The sequence below is a fragment of the Terrapene carolina genome, unplaced genomic scaffold, assembly GCF_002925995.2.
Source record: "Terrapene carolina triunguis isolate 2854851 unplaced genomic scaffold, T_m_triunguis-2.0 Scaffold21, whole genome shotgun sequence".
NCBI classification, from domain to species: Eukaryota; Metazoa; Chordata; order Testudines; family Emydidae; genus Terrapene; species Terrapene triunguis.
In genome coordinates this window covers 35,302,042-35,322,793 of record NW_020664372.1, presented here as the reverse complement: position 1 = coordinate 35,322,793, position 20,752 = coordinate 35,302,042, and the positions used below count along the sequence as shown (strand labels likewise).

At 43.1% G+C, this 20,752-nt stretch overlaps 1 protein-coding gene across 2 annotated transcripts in view; it reads left to right on the top strand.

The window, feature by feature from the left end:
• RASA3 (RAS p21 protein activator 3) overlaps positions 1–20,752 on the top strand; it is a 248,415-nt gene that overhangs the window by 124,680 nt on the left and 102,983 nt on the right. For both annotated transcript variants that reach the window (XM_026647661.1, XM_026647655.1), the window contains exon 3: positions 9,976–10,079. In XM_026647661.1, coding sequence (XP_026503446.1) covers positions 9,976–10,079 — 104 coding nt within the window. The remainder of the gene's footprint in view (positions 1–9,975; positions 10,080–20,752) is intronic.

Genomic DNA, 20,752 nt, shown 5'->3' with positions numbered 1-20,752 from the left:
CTTGTTTGGTTTCTTTGCCAGCAGTTGACCTGCTCAATTGCAGGAGCTGGATCTAGCCCCAAAGGAGCAGTAAGCTTGTGGGTAGGGGTCACCCTAAAGGAGCAGTGAGCTGGGTATGGGGGCTTCAGAGCCCATTGCCTTCACCTCTGTTTCATTTTCTTCCAACATCTAGTCCCCGCCCTTTTTCACAAGGTAGCAGGCTGCAACCCCACCCAGTAGCTGGTTCCCTGGGTGTGCTGGGAGGAGGATTCTGCCCTTAGAGAATGCAGAAATGGTGCATTTTGGAAGTGAATTTGAAACAAGTGGAGCAGAGCAACATCAAAGGCAGAGACCCCACTTCTGAGAGTCCAGCTCCAGGGTAACAGCCAGTGCAGGCTGGGCTCACTTTCTAACATCGCCCTCCCCCCTAGGTTTTCCCTCCACGCTGAGCCACGATAGAGACTGCACTTTTAATTTTGTTGTCCTTAAGATTGATGTTGCCTTTGCTTGCATCAGATGTTTCCATTCACTTAAAGGGCAGTATCAGCTGCAACAGGAAAATCAAGGTAGCTTCTCAAATCTTAAGTAAAGGGAATGCAACATTTCTAAATGTTTCAATGGTACCAGTAAAGGTAGAGCGGTGTGGAAGAAGAGTTAAATGGTTGGTGTGCTTCAGAGAGTTGGATCAAGTATCTTGGCTCCATGATCCTTTAGTGCTCCTTACTACTTGACAGGAATTTTTCACACCTTGGATAGAGTGATCAAAAACTGCGTAAGAGAAAAGAAACCACCTGGGCCTTGAGTCTACTGTCCCTAGATTTTGGCAGGGAGGGAAAGTGCCAACCACAGACTACTTGCATTTGTGTGAATGTATAATACATATTCACAAACAATAGACTTTGTTTAATGTTAATTAAGGCTGCTGTCATCAATAAACTAAACTATTAAAAACCCCATCAAAATTAGGAAAATACATAAAGGATTAAAAGGCTGTTAAGTCAAGCGCACTCAAGTTCAGAAATGCTGGAGTGGACATTGCCCTTGCAATCTTAATTTATCTCCCTTCTGGAAAAATCTGAGACACTGAGGTACTGACCCTGTAAAACAGAAAATACTGATGCAACCTCACAGTAGAGAGACCACAATATTAAGGAGAAGTCTGTAGCAACTCCATAGTTTAAGGGTACATTGAACTTAACACAAGAATAAAGTTCCTTTGTTTCACACTTTGCCCCAACTGAACTTAGTTACTAAATTTGATAAATTCATTCTTGCAAAGAGTTACTGTTCTGTATAAAGGCTTGTCCACACTGTTTGGAGCAGCAGTATGTCAAAGTACATTATGGAACTTGTGGTATACAGTAGCAGTATCCACACAGCCAGATAACATGTGACAGTCTAATGCATGGTAGGTTTAGACTCTGGCTTGCTGTGCACTAACCAACCATATAGATGCCCTAATTTTTAATAAAATATTTAATGTTTGCTGATATCGTCTTAAAATACTTGCTTTAGAAAAATTGCTTTGTTTTTCTCACATTTATTTGTGTTCCTCTAGCTAACCAACCACTAACTCCAAACTTCTCGCTCACATTCGGATGTGTTGGACACAAGCCACTTCTCAAATTTTAAATACATAGTTGTTCCACTTACTTTGGAGATACGCCAAGATTAGCTGATAGAATTACTTGGATACATGAGCTCCTTACATGTTCCAGTGTTGCCCATCTGCCTCTGGGAAACACGGAGCTCTGCCCAGCATAAAGGCCATGGGGAAGGAGGCTTTGAACCGAATGTCATAAGCAGTGCTTTGAGAGCACTTCTCTCCTATCTGTTTGCTTCCTTGCCATTCCCACAACAGCCTCACTCCTCAATGTACTCTCCCCTACACACACTGCCTGGTCCCACCCTGCCCTGTACTCAGTTACCACATATTGCTTTTAAACACTGATATGTATCAATATTGATGGAGCTAAACATTGATATGTATCCACATTTAACGGCTTAATGTGGTAAGGGGGCTTGTGGGGAGTGGAGCTGTATAGGAAGAGATGCTTGGGGCAAATCAGACTGCCCATGAGAGATTATTGGGACAGGGAATGAGCAAGACTTTGTCGGGGAGACATGTAACACAGCAGGACAGAGTGCCAGAAGGGGAAGCAGGGCTGTGGGAGGAGGCATGGTGTACATTAAGGCTCTGAGGGGTTTACGAATGAGAATACTTATCAGTATTGAAAGCTATCCATATGAGTAACTATCAGCATTGTTGTAGACTTTTTTAAGAACCTGAGAAATTTCTACAAAGTAAACACATCTGTAACTTGAGTTCCACTTTGTCAGGGGGGTACAGATAGAGGCTGAATATCCCACCAGACAAGGATATTTCTATTTGTGGGAGGGGAGGAAATTTGATGGCTATGAGAGTCACAAGGTCACTAGAAATGGGCAAGGGAGAATTTTTGGTGTTTGGTAGGTATGTCAGTCAGTGGATAGGGTTCAGAGCTGGCAGGGTGAGACTGTAAGGGCACCAGATATCCACACAGAATAAAAGCAGTAAAAGAACAGGCTGAGGAAGTTTTAGGGAAAAAAATGGGAGGGGTGGTAGAAAATAGAATGGAACAAATTTAAAGAAACACCATATTGTTGTTCTTTCTATTTGGTACCAGCTGAAAAATAATGCACAGTTGGGTTCTTTTGCTTTATAAATTGTTCAAGCCTAGAAACTTACACTCCTGAAAGATTCCTTCTTTTTCCAGCAGAAACATCAGTACTATGGGTCAGATCCCCACTTGTGTAAGTAGGCATAGCTCCACTGACCTCTGCTGAACCAGGCTACTTTACACCAAGTGAAACTATATCTCTAGCTAAAATCTCCCCACCCTCCACCTTGGATCTAATGTAGTTAACAGTAATGATTTTCTGATTTTGTTGATGTATATATGTGCTTGAATTCATGACACAGCACTACCTATCAGGTCCTTCAACCCAATTACTTATGAGAAAATGGCTTATGCACAGTGGATGGATATTAGAAGAGGGTCTGTACTTTCACAATGGCTTAAGTTGTGTGGGTTTGTTTTAGGTGTATTTCTTATCTAACCATATGCTTCCAGTTGTATATATTCTGCCAAAACTGTTTCAGATCTAGTATGGGTGTTTTTAGCAAATGTTTTAGATTCCCAGCACCCTTTGTCTGCCTCTTTTGGCTACTTCTACAGAATCTCACCTTGTCTATCCTCATCTTATAGTTCTGTAGTAGCAGCAACCACACACTGTGTTAGAATTTGAGTTCATCCAATTCCCTTGTTATCTGTCTTATATAAGTATTCTGAAGAATCCTTTTTTCCCTCATCACTCTCTTAATGAAATGTTGCAAAGTATGTATGCACATTTTATAAGCCAAATGCTGAATTGTTCAGAAACAGGCAAGTACCCTTTTGTAGACTCCTTCAGTCTATTTATTTTTCTTCCATCTCACACTGTGATGTGAACTCTGGTCTTCAGTTCATGCAGCAGGATGAATCCAGTATTTCTAAACAAGTTGGACTAGTCAGAGGATGCAGAGTTCTCTGTAGCATGTTAATGGTCCTTACTTTCAAGTACAAAGGCAGGTTTAAAAAGGAGAAGAAAAATCTATATACAAAGAGGTTTGGTTTGGGCAGTTTCATTATTATTCATGTTGCAACTCTCTCCCTTTATCCACTGAACTATCAGTGCCAAAATGAGAACAAGACTGCTTTTGCAAACCCAAGTGTTGAGAAATAAACGCTGGGTTTTGCAACATTATTTGAAACTGAAGAAGTCGTTCTAGTCTATGATTCAGTTTGCATACTTTTGTTCCTTCAATTTACATTGATTGTGATGATAATTTTTAATAGGTATTTTTCAAACAAAACTTATTTTTACAGTTAAGGTTGAACATGGTTCTGTGGAGTCTAGCTAACACTGAAAAGTAATGACAAAATCCTGCATCTTTTAAAAAACCCAAATCACCAGAATGTTTGAAAAATGACAGTTAAGAGATCTGCTCCTATATAATTTTTCATTTCTTAAACTCACTCCACCTGACTTCCCCCATCCCCACCCCAGTCCAGCTCCTAAACATTTTCCCCCTGGAATTTGCAAAAACATATGCTTAGTAAGGTTGCCAACTTTCTGAATGCAGAAAACCGAACACCCTAGCCCCGCCCTCCGCTCACTCCATCCCCCCTCCCTCTATCACTCGCTCTCCCCCACCCTCGCTCACTTGCTGGGGCAGGGGATTGGGGTGTGGGAGGGGGGAGCTCTGGCTGGGGGTGCGAGCTCTGGGATGGGACTGGGGATGATGGGTTTGGGGTGCAGGGAGAGGGCTCTCAGCTGGAGGGTGGAGCTGAGGGTTTCGGAGTGTGGGAGGGAGCTCTGGGCTAGGGATTGGGGTGCAGGGGGGGGTGAGGGCTCTGGTTGGAGGGGGCTCTGGGCTGGGGATTGGGGTGTGGGGGGGTGAGGGCTCTGGTTGGAGGGGGCTCTGGCCTGGGACCCAGGAGATTGGGCTGCAGAAAGGGTGCGAGCTCTGGGAGGGAGTCTGGGATGTGGAAGGGGGGAGGGGGCTGAGGGCTGAGATGGGGAGGGGGTGCAGGGGGCAGGCTCCAGGCAGCACATACCTTAGGCGGCTCCCAGGAAGTGGCGACATGTCCCTCTGGCTCCTGGGTGCAGGGGCGGCCAGAAGGCTCTATATACACTGCCTCGTCCACAGGCACCGCCCCCACAACTCCCATTGGCCATGGTTCCCGGCCAATGGGAGCTGTGGAGCCAGCACCATGGGCAGGGGCAGCGTGCGGAGCCCACCTGGCCACCTCTGTGCCTAGGAGCCGGAGGATATGCCGGCCACTTCCGGGAGCTGCGCGGAGCCAGCTGTTTCTCGACCAGGCATTCCGGTTGAAAACTGGATACTTGGCAACTGTAATAGGCCAAAATAAAAAATGACTAGGCGATAACCAGAAATAGGATCTTGAATCGGAAACCTGTCTGTAAATTGAGTTGAATGTGGGTGAGTGAAGTAGTATTTGGAAGAGGACAGGAAGGATTCCTTTACTATTTCCAGACTAATTCACATTTGGGCACTAAAACAGGTGTTTTTTGAGGAAAATAATATTTCTCCAGTGTTAACTATTCATTTTTAAGGAAAATCGCGCTGCACTTTTTTTTATATGCAGTTTTTATTTATGACTTTGCTGTTGCTCATTGGAGAAAAGAGGTTTAAGTCTCCAATTGAGGAAAGTGCTTAAGCACCTTGCTGAATCAGGTTGGCATAAAAGACCTTCAGAAAAGGAGTTTTGCTGTGCCCCGATGAGGCCTAGCAAAGGGCTTCGCTCCCATGGGCTTTAGCAAGTCTGTGGGAGGGAGGGAAAGGGAAGATGATGAAACCTGGGTGGAATATGGAGTAAAAGATGGTGGAAAGGGGAAGCTTTTCTCATGATTAAAATTTAGGGATTTAAAAGCTACAATATGTTACCTACTTTTAAAGTTAAGTGTTTAACAGCCTCTGCCTTTCCTTGTCTTTCTCTATGCCCTCCAGTCTCCTGTCATTTCCCCCCTTTCATCCACTGCCCCAGTCTCCTGCCTGCCTCAAAATCACCCTTCCTCCTCCCCAGACTCCCATTCCATGCCCAGATCATGCATTGAAGATTCCTGCTCTGCCATGTTTCTCCAACAGTTGAGATTGGCATGTGAAACGTCAGGAAGATCAGATGGGGGTGGAGGGACGACAACTTGAGGTGTATTCAAAATGAATCTGCTTATGAGATATTAGCTTCACCCTTAGTTATGGAGTAGTTACCGTCAACTGCTGGATGTGGCAGTTGTGACGCTAGCGATTCAAAAGCGCTGTTATTCTATGTATAGAACACCAGTCTATCGAAGTATAATAAAACCCAAGGCAGGTTAAATTAATAAAAATATAAAGGAATTTAAAATCAATATCCTGTGTCAAAGGATTTCTGAAACTTAAACATTTTCAAACCTACTTTAAAGAAGACGAATTTCATACTGACTGCTAGGTAAAAAGGAGAGCATAGCATGGCTTCTGTCACTGCAAATCTGTTTCCGACAGCTCCATCCCCTTGGCAGTCATTGAAAGACTTAAAAGAATCAGAAGCTATTTTGATACTTTAAACACTTCTTTTTGCAATTATTGATGCTTATTCTGATGTTCAAAAACTACACCTCTACCCCATTTTCTTCACCAAATTAAATCTTCCAATGAGAGAGTAGGTCTAGTCTACCAGGGAAATTTTTTTTTAATTGAAAGTTCAAGTTGAAGTCATTTAAATTCTGACAGATCTCTGACTCTTCAGCTGGGGTAATTCTGGTATTTGTTCTTGAAGTCTTTGTCAGTCTCTTGTGGGCTATGTAACTTGATGCTGCTGACTTTTATTAATTTCCTATGTCAAATAAAAGCATTTAGTGCAGCAAACAGGGTGGATTGCCTTTTTGTTTTGGGGAGGCAATTTTTGTTTTTTGGAATGAGGTTTCTGGAGCCCTGAGGCTGATGCTCAAGACAATTTGGCTTGAGAAATAAATCATGGGGTTTGACTGCTGTGACCTCTTGCTCCTCAGGTCCAGGCTTGAGACAAAGTGGGCACTGTTTGAAGAGATATGTTAAGGATAAGCTTGCAATTTAAGTGGAAGCTCACAGCAGTTGTGTAGTTTCTTTTGATTCTTTCAAAAAGAAGATATTGTTTTTGCAAAGCCACCCTACCACTCAAGAGGAAGGGGGGAAATCAGATTAGATTTAATGTGCATTTTCTTGCAGTTAAAGTTTTGCTGCTTAATTATCAATTGGGAAATACGTGCAGCGTGTAAGAAATGTGCTTTCTTTTATAAATTAAAAGTACAATATAGGAAAAAGACACTACCTGAATGCGTTGGAGTAGGATATTGTAAAACCCGGTCTGCAAAATCCACAACCAGGAAAGCACTGAACAGAGTTTTCAAAAATGTAAAACAAGGGCCCTATTCTGCAACCACTAGTGAGAATAACACTTACTGTGAGGCACACGAATGAGTTCAATGGGACTACTCATGCAAGTAAGTCTCGTGTCCATGTAGCTAACTGCATTACCTTTGCGTTTCTCCCTTTCATTATGCTCTTTTCCAATATCATGTATTGTAAACAGGCTTTTAAAGACTTCTTTCTCTGGGCCACTCTCCAGAAATGTTCAGTGCACTTCCATATGTTGTTTCCTCTGTTTTCTGTTCTTGACTGCTTCAAATGATGGTGGTTTTACTGTTCCATTTGGAGGTCTGTTTGGGGGGGCTAATTACTGTCCCTGAATACATTTTTACTAGTATCAAATGCTAATCTGAGTTTAAGGAGTGTGCAATAAATATGGGAAAAGACTGTTAGGTATATTTGTACCTCTCAGACTTTCAGGTGGCATAGTAATCTAGGAATCATAATGGAGAAATGGGTATATAATTAACAGTTTACTAAGCATCATCTCTTCAGCGTCTTTTTTGTGGTGGCGCCCATTATGTATCAGTATTTGATGGGAAGGAAAGGACAGACTTTATGGATAGATTCACTAGCACATCTAGAAAAAGCAAGCAGAATTTCTACAGAGAAACTTAGATACTTTAATGCTTAGGCATTGATCATGCCAACTCTGTTATACATGCTTAACTTTGTGCACATGAGTAGTCCTGTTGAAGTCAACTGCATAAGCGTTTGCAGGTTTAGGGCCTTATGGTCCCCCTTAGGAACCATTATGCTAGGAGAGCTGTTCATAATGCTCAGTTTGGTAGAAAAGTTTGTGCTAGTGCAAAATTTAAAGCTTTTGTATCTGTAAAAACAATATCACAGTCCTGAAGATCAGATAAGGTTTCTTCATAGAAGGAAAACAGGCAAAAGTGACAAGAGGCATGCTGTCATAGCTAACAAGGAAAAGTGCCAATGCAGCAAGTACATGTTGTAAACTTTGTCAGAAGGTACCCGATCTGTGAGTAAAGTAAATATTTAACATCTATAAAGTTGCTTAAACTAAGGCGTTACCAAGTAAATATTGTCCAACTGAAGAATAGAGAGACCAAGAATTGTGTATGCAACACCTTTTGCAAAGCCTCAAAGAAGTTAGAAGCTGTGTATGCAAGTACAATTCTGAAATACTCTGAGGCTGAGACACAATAAATGGGAGCAGATGCTGACATCCAGAGGAGACTGGGCAGGAGAGGGACCAAATGATGTACTGTAATTTTTTGTTTTCTGGAATCTTCCTTTGGGAATCTATGTTTAATTATAGTAGTGCTCTACTAGTCTGTACTATGGGCTTCATTTGTTAATCCGGGACACATTTCTCAACATTGCAGCATATATTATTATAAATGGATTTTTAAAAATTGTTTTTCTGAATTCTGAATAATATTGCATGACTTTGACCATTAATACATCGTGTCATGTTCTCAATAAAAATGACATTTAGTCCCACGTTTTGCTATATAATGAATGAGACTTGCTGGCTAGCTCCAAAACTCTATTAAGAGAGTATAGAAATCCATTAAGAATTTATTTCGTTCTAGGAGGCAGTGTGAACAAAAGAGGTGTGCAGTGACCTAAAATGCTTTTGCTGTGTATAATAGGAGCAATGTATGTGTGTCCTGACAGAGCCAAGGGAATGACATATGCTGATAAAATGCAAGAAAAATGGAAAGTTAATGTAAGGAACTATTAATAACTCAGATGAGTATTAAATCTTTTAACAGAATACTGTTGAAGGTTTTTTTTTAAATACTGTAGCTTTAATGAATCTGTCTCCCAGTCTTGTGCCCAGCCAGGACAATAGGGAGGTCTGTTTTAAACAAAAAAACTACTGGCTTTCAGCCTATTAATTAGAATTAGTGATTTATTTTTAAGTCTACATCTGCAGTGCTTGCTGCATCTGTCAGTATGACTCATGCTTCGGTAGATTTGACTGGGCGGATGGAGTTTAAGTGTCTCGGGGTGAAAAATCTGTGTTAGTACGATAGACCTGTCACTGCACAAATAATGTTGATAGATGCTTGTAGTTCTTATACACAGTTCCTTAACCACATAATTGGATAGAAAAAAACTGAAAGGGTTGCTGTTATGTCTGAGGTGTTTCTCTGTTTAAACTAGTAGGATTCAAGGGAAGCTACTTAAGTCTCTAAACAGATTTTTATGTTAAAAATGATATTTTTATCCATTGTTGAATTTGGCCTAACTGTAGGAAAAATCATTAATTTTTCTGTTGATCTAGCTAGATCATTCTTCTGTATATCATAATCAGGAGGAAATGGATATTCAGTATTAACAGATAATAAACATCACAAACCCACCTCAAAAGCTTAGTTACTACCAATTGTCTTAATCAGTTTTGGATTTGAGATTTTTGTTTGGAAAAAGTGGAGGAGTTGGATGTGAGGTTTTCATTTTAAATTAATTAATTCAAAGAGCTGATTTAACGTGCATTGGAGAATACATGGACTATAACTTCCTCACTGTTACCTTTGCTCATCCTTCTATCTGCCTCTTGTTTTATACAGTAAAAGCTGTTTTATCCGGCACTTCACCAACCAGAAAGCTGTATAAACCGGCATTTCTGATCTTCATTGAAAGTCCAGTTTATAGTCTGGTTGGCGTGGGGCTGGCAGGGGGTTGGGGTGCGGGAGGGTGTGTGGCGTGTGGGCTTAGGGAGGGAGTTTGGGTGCAGAGGAGGGGAGGGGGGCTTGGGTCACGGGAAAGGGTGCAGGGTGCCAGATCTGTCACTCATCTCGGGTGGCTCCCCACAAGCGGTGACCTGTCCGGGCTGTTTCTAGGCGGAAGCGCGGCAGGGCATTTAATATTAATGGAATAAATCAAAGTGATATAGTGCCTAGAGATGTAGCTTAGTGCATACACACAGATGCAGCCTAACAAAGGCAAGTGTAGTCAACATTCAGGGTATGAAGTAAAAACAACTTGCTACTTTGAGATACCAATACTAACTCTTCTTATTTCCCCAGCCCCTTCTATGGAGAAGACTTTTACTGTGAAATTCCTCGGAGTTTTCGTCACCTGTCATTTTACATTTTTGATAGAGATGTTTTCCGAAGGGATTCCATCATAGGTATGTGTTTATAAAATGCTTATTTTCATTATAGTTGTAATCCTTCAGGATTTCCCATGTTCATCAAACTATAAGCAACTATATGAATTCAGGTCTTAGAATGGGCAGTAATGATAGTGATTGATATACCTTTTTTTCTTTCGTGGTGTGTTTTTTCTCTCCTATATATTACATGCTATATAGGAGTCTAGGAAATACAAATAAATTGATGGGGAATGCAGATTATTACAGTTTAATCAAAATATACAGTAAGTATTACAGCATTATGTTAAAGTTAGCAGCATCATTTATAATCATGTGATTTTATGTAGGACTTTGGGATGTACCTGGCCTTTTGTGGACCCCTGCTGGAGTATTACTATACCCCACCCCAGGAAGGAGCAGCAGAGATGGGTCCTCCCAGCTTGCCTAGAGAGGCCTTGTGGAAGCAGCCAATCCGAGCCCAGCAGGCTCAGATAAAAGCAACTGCAGGGCTTTAGCTGGTCAGTTCCTGGCTGGGACCAGAGGGGCAAGAAAGGGTGCTCTTCTCTGGCTAAAGGAGCTCAACTGGCTGGATTTACTAGACCTGGGAGTGAGAGGACCTGTCAAGTTTAACCCTAAGGTAATAGATGAAGGTAAAGGGAGCAGGAGAGAAGGGGCCCAGGGAATGCAGCAGTATGCAAGGTCCCTAGGTTGGAACCTGGAGTTGTGGGTGACTCTGGGTTCCCCCACTGGCCACTAGAAAAGTGGCCTAAGTCCCAAGAAGGGGACAATGCCTTTAGAAGCCGGAATGAAGGGTGGGGCCTAGCGATGGGGCTGAAGACCCTGGTGAGGGCAGACAGTTTGTTTGACTTTCTCTGCCCTGGAAGGGGTTCATCCATTTTGACTGTGTGATTTGGCTGGAGGACTGAGCCACTGAAGGCCCACCTAGTGAGGTCAGCAACCTACCGGGGGTGCCAGGAGGAGGAAAAAGATTACAGTACCACACCCACCCTCAAAGAGGCACTCAAGGTGAGTGCTGCCATTACAGGCCTTTAATCTCAAAAAAATCCCCAAATACTTTAAAAAGTATCTGCATGTAGCATCACTAAAATACTACCACCTTTGAAGTAGGAGGCAATAGCTAATGGGTCACATAGTATAAGAGTGGTAGGGGAAGGAGAAATTTCACCCAGAACATCAGGGCAAACCCTTACTTGTGCAAAGTCCCATGAGATTTTTTCAGTGTCCATGCAAAGTAGACAAGACCTCTGCTTGTAGGGTCATGTTTGAAAACTCGATGTGTAGTAAACTCAGTAGCACTTAATTTATCTGCTTCAGGGCTTGTCTATATGGCCTCTTAGTGCAAAGCAAACTGGAGCATTCTACACCTGATTTAGTCTGACATGCACTAAGTGACTGCATGGACCCTGCTGCCATTCACTAACAGTTCTGTAGAGTTCTTTGATTTTTTCCTGTTTCAAACAAGTATAGGTCAAAGTGCACTATGTTACTGTGCAGCAGCAGGGTCCACATGGCAAGTGAGTGTTTGGGAGGTTAGTAGGGTTGCCAACCCTCCTGGTATCAGGCTATCTCAGAGATTTTAGGCCTCTAAAAGTCTGGCAGTGCAGAGGGGCTAAGGCAGGCTGCCTACCTGCCCTGGCTCTGCGCCACTCTCGGAAGCAGCCAGCACATCCCTGTGGCACCTGCCGGGGGGCAAGGGTCACCGCACTCTGCCCGCACCCCGAACACTGACTCCACAGCTCCCATTGGCCGGGAATTGCAGCCAATGGGAGCTGCAGTGGCAGTGCCTGCAGGCAGGGGCTGTGCATGGAGTCCCCTGTTCCATGCCCCCACCTGCAAGGACATGCCGGCCACTTCTGGGAGCGGCGGGGGGCCAGGGCAGGCAAGGAGCCTGCCTTAGCCTCGCTGTGCCACCGACCAGGAGCTACCTGAGGTAAGCGCTGCCCAGCCGGAGCCCACACCCCTTACACCCTCCCATGCCCCACCCCCCTGCCCCAGCCCTGAGCCCCTCTGCACCCAAACTCCTTCCCAGAGCTTGCACCCCCTCCTGCACCCAAACTCCTTCCCTCACCCCCTCCTGCAGCCCAATCCCTTGCCCCAGCCCAGAGTCTCCCCCCGGAGCCCGCACCCTTTCCCACACTCCAACCCTGTCCCCCAGAACTCAGCTCCCTCCAACACCCAAACTCTCTCCTAGAGCTTGCACCCCGCACCCTCTCCTACACCCCAACCCCCTGTCCCAGGCTCAGCACAGAGCCCCCTCCCACACTCCAAACCCCTTGACCCCAGCCCAGAGCTCCTGCAACGGAACCCCCTGCCCTAGCCCGGTGAAAGTGAGTGAGGGTGGGGGAGAGCGAGCGATGGAGGGAGGGGAGAATGGAGTGAGTGGAGTGGGGCCTCAGGGAAGGGGCGGGGCAGCAAGTGTGTTTGGGTTTGTGTGATTAGACAGTTGGCAGCCCTGGAGGTTAGTGTGCTGTAGGTTTACAGCCTGGCTGGCTGAGTGCTAACTGCCATCTAGACAATGAGTTAGAAGGATAACGAGCTTCCTCAAGCCTTCATGATGATGATGAGGAGGGGGGAGGAGATTTAAAACCCTTTCAATCAGTCATATAAATGTCAAAATGTATTTGTTTTAGGACAGGGTTGGTTTTTTTTTTCCAAACTTTTTTATTTGTGGACCCCTACAAAATTTCAAATGGAGGTGCGGACCCCTTTGGAAATCTTAGACATAGTCTTTGGACTCCCCGGGGGTCTGCAGACCACAGGTTGAAAACCACTGTAACGACAACCTTTCACAGATCCCTTCGACACTGTGGGCCCCCCGGTTGAAAACCACTGTTCTCATAGACTCATAGACTTTAAGGTCAGAAGGGACCATTATGGTCATCTAGTCTGACCTCCCGCATGATGCAGGCCACAAAAGGTGACCCACCCACTTTCCCTTAACTCAGCTGTTGAAGTCTCCAGATCGTGATTTAAAGACTTCAAGTCGCAGAGAATCCTCCAGCTTGCGACCCCTGCCCCATGCTGCGGAGGAAGGCGAAAAACCTCCAGGGCCTCTGCCAATCTACCCTGGAGGAAAATTCCTTCCCGACCCCAAATATGGCGGTCAGTAGAACCCCGAGCATACAGGCAAGATTCTCCAGCCGGACCCTCATTTTACCAGCGATGGCATGTTATTGCCTAATTGACTAAAATCACGTTATCCCATCAAACCATTCCCTCCATAAACTTATCTAGCCTAATCTTGAAGCCAGAGAGGTCTTTTGCCCCCACCGTTTCCCTCGGAAGGCTGTTCCAAAATTTCACCCCTCTGATGGTTAGAAACCTTCGTCTAATTTCAAGCCTAAACTTCCCCATGGCCAGTTTATATCCATTTGTTCTCGTGTCCACATTAGTACTGAGCTGAAATAATTCCTCTCCCTCCCTGGTATTTATCTCTCTGATATATTTAAATAGAGCAATCATATCTCCCCTCAGCCTTCTTTTGGTTAGGCTAAACAAACCGAGCTCCTCGAGTCTCCTTTCATATGAAAGGTTTTCCATTCCTCGGATCATCCTAGTGGCCCTTCTCTGTACCCGTTCCAGTTTGAGTTCATCCTTTTTAAACATAGGAGACCAGAACTGCACACAGTACTCCAAATGAGGTCTCACCAGTGCCTTGTATAACGGAAGCAGCACCTCCTTGTCCCTACTAGAAATACCTCGCCTAATGCATCCCAAGATCGCGTTAGCTTTTTTCGCAGCCATGTCACATTGCCGACTCATAGTCATCCTGCGGTCAACCAGGACTCCGAGGTCCTTCTCCTCCTCCGTTACTTCCAACAGATGCGTCCCCAGCTTATAACTAAAATTCTTGTTAGTCATCCCTAAATGCATCACCTTACACTTCTCACTATTAAATTTCATTCTATTACTATTACTCCAATTTACAAGGTCATCCAAGTCTCCCTGCAGGATATCCCGATCCTTCTCCGAATTGGCAATACCTCCCAACTTTGTGTCATCCGCAAACTTTATCAGCCCACTCCTGTTTTAGGAGCACAGACATTTTTCATTATCCTTGCAACGTTACTTTTTATTTTTAAGTTTTAGATGGTTTTGTTTTAATAGTCTTGATCCTTTTTTCAACAGTTTGACAAAATCATACATTATCTTTATTGTAAACAACAATGTTCCAGCTTAGTAAATCTGTAGTTTTCAATGAAGAATGCATGCTTTGCTAAGTTTGGGGAGGGTGGAGAAATAGTTACCAAAAAAGTGAGAATATGCTGTACAAATGCAGTATGCAGTCATGCTTAGTGTGCATATAGAGTGAATCTATCTAGCTACCCACACACTTCTTCTCAGTATAGTTATTTCAGCATGCAGTCACTGAATTCTTTTATTATTAAAAAAAAAAGGAAAAAGACCTCAAAACGGCACAGTTATGATTTGATATTTTACACAGGGTGCATTGAATTAAATCACTGCGTTTAATCATGATTTAAATCAGCAAGCAGGAAACATGGATTTAAATAATTGATTTTAATCTTGTTTTGCAGTTGTGCTTTCCTAAAGAAAAGGTTGATTCTCATTGATTAGTAACTATTAAAATATGTTCACTTATAACTAAATATAGCCTTTTCACTAAATTTGGTATTTTTTGCTAGGCAGATACATATCTATACATATTTATTTAAGCGTGTACATAGCTTAACACATTTATTCAGATTCTTAATTTTTACATTTTTTTAATATGTTAATAAATGGTAAATGATGCATTTCTTATTTACTCATGAGTTGTGTTGAGCTCTGTTTGGATGGAAATGCAATAAAAATACACAAAACAGCTTTTTTATTAATTACATAAAACTAGCTTAAATAGGCTGGGTACATAAGAGAAATAGCTTACGAAAATACATTTTGCATTTAAAACTAACTGAAGTTTTTTAGATAGTTGAATTAGTATGACCTGAACTAATGGTTTCTGGTCCCTCAAGATTTTAGAGCTGGTAGGGATTATCTTTCACAGCTAGTTTATATTCAAGCTTCCCTGCTTTTTCAACTCCCAATCAGTTTCTTAACTTTGAATGAACTTGTCATTGAACAGAATTAGTTGGGTAAACTGAAATGAAGAAAATATTGTCGCTACACCTGCAGAAGAGGCTACTGCTGTCAAAAGCTGGTTTAGCACTTCAACAAACTCTGGTCTAGGTGCTTAGCTAGTGACTTCTACCATTCAGTGGTTTGACTTCTTTGACAACTTTAGCAGAAAACATATACCACTTAAATCGTTTAAATTAAATATTTATTTAATAGATTATATTAAGTTTATGCCTTAACATAGTTGTTATAATTTAAAATTACATTTTAAATAGGTTTATTTTTAAAAAGAAATGTGTGTATATTTTAAATTTTAAAAAAATCAATTTTATCCACTGATTTTTACATACAAACAAGCCAGGGATCTGAGTTATGGTGGCGGGGGTTGCTCTGCTCACGCGTGCCGCAGCTCCTTTATAGCTCAAAGCCGTATTGTATGTACAGCATGTAGCATTTTTTTAACCACGTATTAATAGAAAGTACTAACTATGAAAGGACATACTTGGGTGAAGGATGTGGAAACTATAGCTTCGAAGTCTGTTCTGTGGGTGTGAAATTTTGACTAAACCTGTATTTAGTTTCTTCTTGGGTACTTTATACTATGCTAATTCTTCTAGGGCCTGATCCAGAGTCCGCTGTGCCTTTAAATCAGGGGTGGGCAAACTATGGCCCACAGGCCACATCTGGGCCGCCAGCCGATTTAATCCGGCCCTCGAGCTCCCGCTGGGGAGTGGGGTCTGGGGCTTGCCCTGCTCCCACGCTCCAGCCGCCGAGCGGGGTCGGGGGCCACTCTGCTCATGCGTGCCGCAGCTCCCGGAAGCAGCGGCATGTCACACCTCCTACGTTTAGGGGCGCCAGGGGGCTCTGCGCGCTGCCACCCGTCTGCAGGCGCTGCCCCCACAGCTCCCATTGCTTGGGAACTGCAGCCAATGGGAGCTGCAGGGGCGGTGCCTGTGGACAGAGCAGCATGTGGAGCTGCCAGACCGCGCCTCCGCGTAGGAATCGGAGTGGGGACATGGCGCTGCTTCTGGGAGCTGCTTGAAGTAAGCGCCGCCTGCACCCATGACCCCCTCCTGTGCCCCTGCCCCAGCCCTGATCCCTCTCCCACCCTCCAAACCCCAAACCCCCCAACCCCATCCCAGAGCCTGCACCCCCATCCAAAGCCTTCACCCCTCCTGCCCCAGCCCGGCGCCCCCACCCACACCCTAAACGCCTCATTTCTGCACCCCCCATGCCCCAACCCTGATCCCCCTCCCGCCCTCTGAACCCCTTGGTCCCAGCCTGGAGCAGCCTCCTACACCTCAAATCCTCATCCCCAGCCCCACCCCTTACAACTTGACAGCTAACAAAAACTGCAAAGTCCTCGTTTAGATATGGCAAGATGTAGTTATCTCTGTTTAGCTGGTCAGCGTGAACACTATGGTACAATTACTACTTGCCTTGGTTATACCAGGATTTTGCAATTTGTGTTAATTATCACATTGTAAAAACACACTTCTCCCCACTGCCCCCAAGCAAACATACCTGTTCTGAAGATGAGTGCGAGAGTGCAGAAACATGATGCATTACATGCTGTGATGGTATAGATGCCCAGGTAGGGATAGGAAGGAAAAATGAAAATTTGTTGGTTAGTGTATTGTTCAAAATAAAAGTTCCAGAACTAACTCAACAGTAGAGAAGAAATTAATTATGTCAGTAACCCAGAATCCTGTGCTTGTGGTCAGATATGGAAGGAGGGCCAGGGAGGCTGAGCGCATCGTGAAGTGGCTATTTACAGTTATTTGAGTAGTTGCTTCCCAACCAGAGTCCTTAAAGGCAAAGTTAAGCCATGGGTGCTAATATTATAAAGGGTAGTCCTTTAGCAGGCAACAAAAGGGCCCATCTTTTTAAATGACATTTGAAAGGTATAGATGATGATTTAGAGAGCACTTTGCGCTACATATAACTATATTAAAGGATCCTACTTAAAGAGATTTTTGGAGGCCAGCTTTCAGGATTACATCCCACTGAAAGAGATCACGGTTGGAATAGCTATTTTCTTTCTTTATAGAAGAATTTATTGTCTTACTTTTTCTTTTCAGAAAAAAGACAGGGCACTATAGAGCTGGTTTGTTATATTCTGCAACCATGAGACCTTTCTTTTCCCAAAGCTGATGTAGAATTACTCATGTACATCCAATAAGAAATAAACTTTTATTGAGAAAGAAATAAGGGGTGTCCTCTTCCATCCAGTGAGACCGATGGGTATATTTCAGGCCAACAGTGAAAATCACATTTTTGTTAGGTAACTTTGGACACTAAAATATAGTTCAGTTATTGCTTACAGAGCTTGTGAACTTGACTGTCTATTTCCTGTCTGATAGGATAGATTTGACATCTTTTTGTTTTGGGGTTTTAGAGAGGGCTAAGTGCGTACATCCCAGAATGCTGAGAGGTGGGGTTTTTTAGGTGGTATGCTGTCAGAGTTCCTTTTGAATAAATAATACTTGATGGGGCTTTTATTTACTGTAATATTAATTGTCAAGGTGCTAGAGCTTTGAATAGGTGTCCTTTTTTTATTCAAATTTGAAATATTTATATTTCTACCTTGGCCTGTTGTGACCGTGAATTCTCCAGCATCAAAGGTAGAAGTGTAACTTACACATTGTGTAGCAGCGATGAAGTCTTGAGCCAGCAAAAACAAAAAGGAAAAAAAGTCAGATATTTTCTTCCTATTTATAAGACATCTGTGAACAAAAACAAACCAGAAGGATAAACACTTATGCAGTAGACAAATTTTAGAGCAACAATACAGTACATTTTTGGCACTGGCGGATGGAAGGGTCATAATGATAAACACATTTGTGGGTTTGCATGTTTCATTATTATGTCTGCATTTTCCTGACGCTAACTTGCTAAGTCATTCAGGATCTTGTTAGCTAAATTGATGATAAAGCTGTGAACAGCTGTGCCTTGGATGTATCTTGCATGCCAGGTGGAATGCAGCATGTAATAAAGACAGAAATGCAAGGCTTGATTGGTCTGAAACATGAAATGTTTCTATTTTTACATATACGTATATGTAATGTGTGTGTAAATGCACACAGATTATTATGAAAATAAACTGGTTATGTCAAACTGTCCTTGGACATTGTGTATCCTTGCTCTGACTTGAGGGATGTTACCCTGGTATAACCTATTGGTTTTTAAAGCATGTTGAAATACTTTGAGTAGGAAACAGGTTTCAGAGTGGTAGCCGTGTTAGTCTGTATCAGCAAAAACAACGAGGAGTCCTTGTGGCACCTTAGAGACTAACAAATTTATTTGGGCATAAGCTTTCATGGGCTAGAACCCACTTTATCAGATGCATGAAGTGAAAAATACAGGAGCAAGTATAAATACATGAAAGGATGGGGGTTGCTTTACCAAGTGTGAGGTCAGTAGGAAAGATACGACTGCAAATGAAACTGATTCTGTTCTCATTAGGGTTTATTTTTTGTGTAAGAGAAACCAGAATAGCTTTTCTTCCCTTTAAAATAAAATAAGCTCTTTTCTCTCCCATTTCCATCACACATACACTCCTGAAAGAATTTGGATGAGAGTGGTAAAGCAAAAAAGAAAATCAGGATGATTGTAATATATGGAACAATTGTCATCCAACTCTTCAAATAGGAAAAGGATTTGGGGGATTACACTTGGAAAAATCATTGAGACCAGTGCACCTCAGCAGTAATAAGTGAACCAGACAGGGCCGGCTCCAGGCACCAGCTGAGCAAGCAGGTGCTTGGGACGGCCAAGGGGAAGGGGTGGCACGTCTGGCTCTTCGGCAATTCGGCGGAGGGTCCCTGTCTCTCTCGGATGGAAGGACCTGCCACCAAATTGCCGCCGAAGAAGAAAGTGGCGCGATGGAGCTGCCGCCGATCGTGATCGCGGGTTTTTTTGTTTGTTTGTGTTTTTTTTCCCCCGCTTGGGGCGGCAAAAACCCTGGAGCCGGCCCTGGAACCAGATATGTCTGGGCACAGTGGCAGAAAAAGAGCAGTATCACTGTTTTAATACTCTGTGTAAGGAAATTGTAAATACACATTCTCCTTTGAGTGCCCTCTGCATATTCCCACTCATGGGATGCTCCAACTGGTGCAGCCTGAAAGGTAGAATTCTAGCTAGCAGTAGCTGTTGGAGCACTCATGCGCCTCCCTCTCCCCTCCCTGCAATGAAAGTGAAGAGTTCCAGGGTGAGGATATAAAAGGGGCATGATGCTGCAGCTGCCTCAGTTCCTTCTAACTGGAACCAGGTGAACAGTTTGTGTGAAGCTCAGGAATCCTTCTGGATGCGTGATTAGATTTAGATCTTAGTTGGTAAGTATTTAAATGTTATTAGTTAATATTTTAGTGATTGGTAATATAGTTAGTTACTTGGATGGAACCAAAGAGAAATCCTTTTTCAAAAGATGTTTCTTGTCCTGTGCATTCCCTGCGTTGGATATGCATGCTAGATGCCAGGCACGTTTAAGTGAAGGACACTTGCCCTCCAAGTGTTCAATATGCTCTATGTTTACAACGAGAGCAAAGACAGACACACAGAATAGGCTTCAAGCAATCCTGTTACAAGAACCACTGTCAACAAAACCATCTGGAACCAGGAAAGGACATGGTTCCAGAAGAGCCCACAGGCCTGCACCAGCGCTGGATGAGACTGCCACTCAATCACTAATGGTGAAAAACCCGGAGTTAAAGATCAGAAAAAGAAACCCTTTGAAGGTGTCAGCCTTCTATGTTTAGAGCCATTCCTTTTAATAAAGACTTGATTGGCAAGACAAGTCTGAGTTTTCAGTCCTCAGTGGTGTTGGCTTCTTTTAGAAGAGCCAATCCGCAGGAGAAAAGCCCTTCTTAACAAAATATGTTTAAAAAGCTGAAAAGTGATATCTATCTTCACGGAAAGGTGAGGAAACATTCTTCCTTAGACCTGACACACTCCGATCCAGATGAGCCGATTCCAAAATTTAGGCTTGAGAAACTGGTGAAATGAGGGAGTATTGAGGCACCAGAGGCTGGTAATAGTGCGGCACCGCAGCAGATAGTCGCACAGGTTCACAGATTGGATCTATCCTCTGTTGGGCCATAGATCAAGTGAGCTATATTGATGGAACAAGAAGAGGTTTTACTACAGCAGACTCAGATATGTTTTTCTCTAGTAAGGAGAGATCATGTAGAGGAGTTCAGAATTTCTCCTCTCCTGCCACCACCTAAAACGCCTTTGAATTCTCTGGAGAGGAATTTTTCTCCAATTTCCTTTGTTCAGCAAAGGGTATTACTGTCTCCAGTTCTGTCTGAACCAAGAATTACCTCTGATTGGAGGAAGAATATGGATCGCAGAACGGTTCTGCAGAAGGTATATTATGAACAAAGATACCCATATGCCTCAGATCTGTTTGGGCAAAGATATCTATATCTATAAATTGTAATCCTGTCTGAATTGAATCAAAGAAAACCTATTTGCCAGTCAGGCCAGAAACCCGTATTCGGATCCGATTTTTTTATATATATATATAAAAAAATCGGATCCGAATACGGGTTTCTGGCCTGATTGGCAAATAACACCTTGGGTTTGATGGCTACACTGGCTTTCTCTGG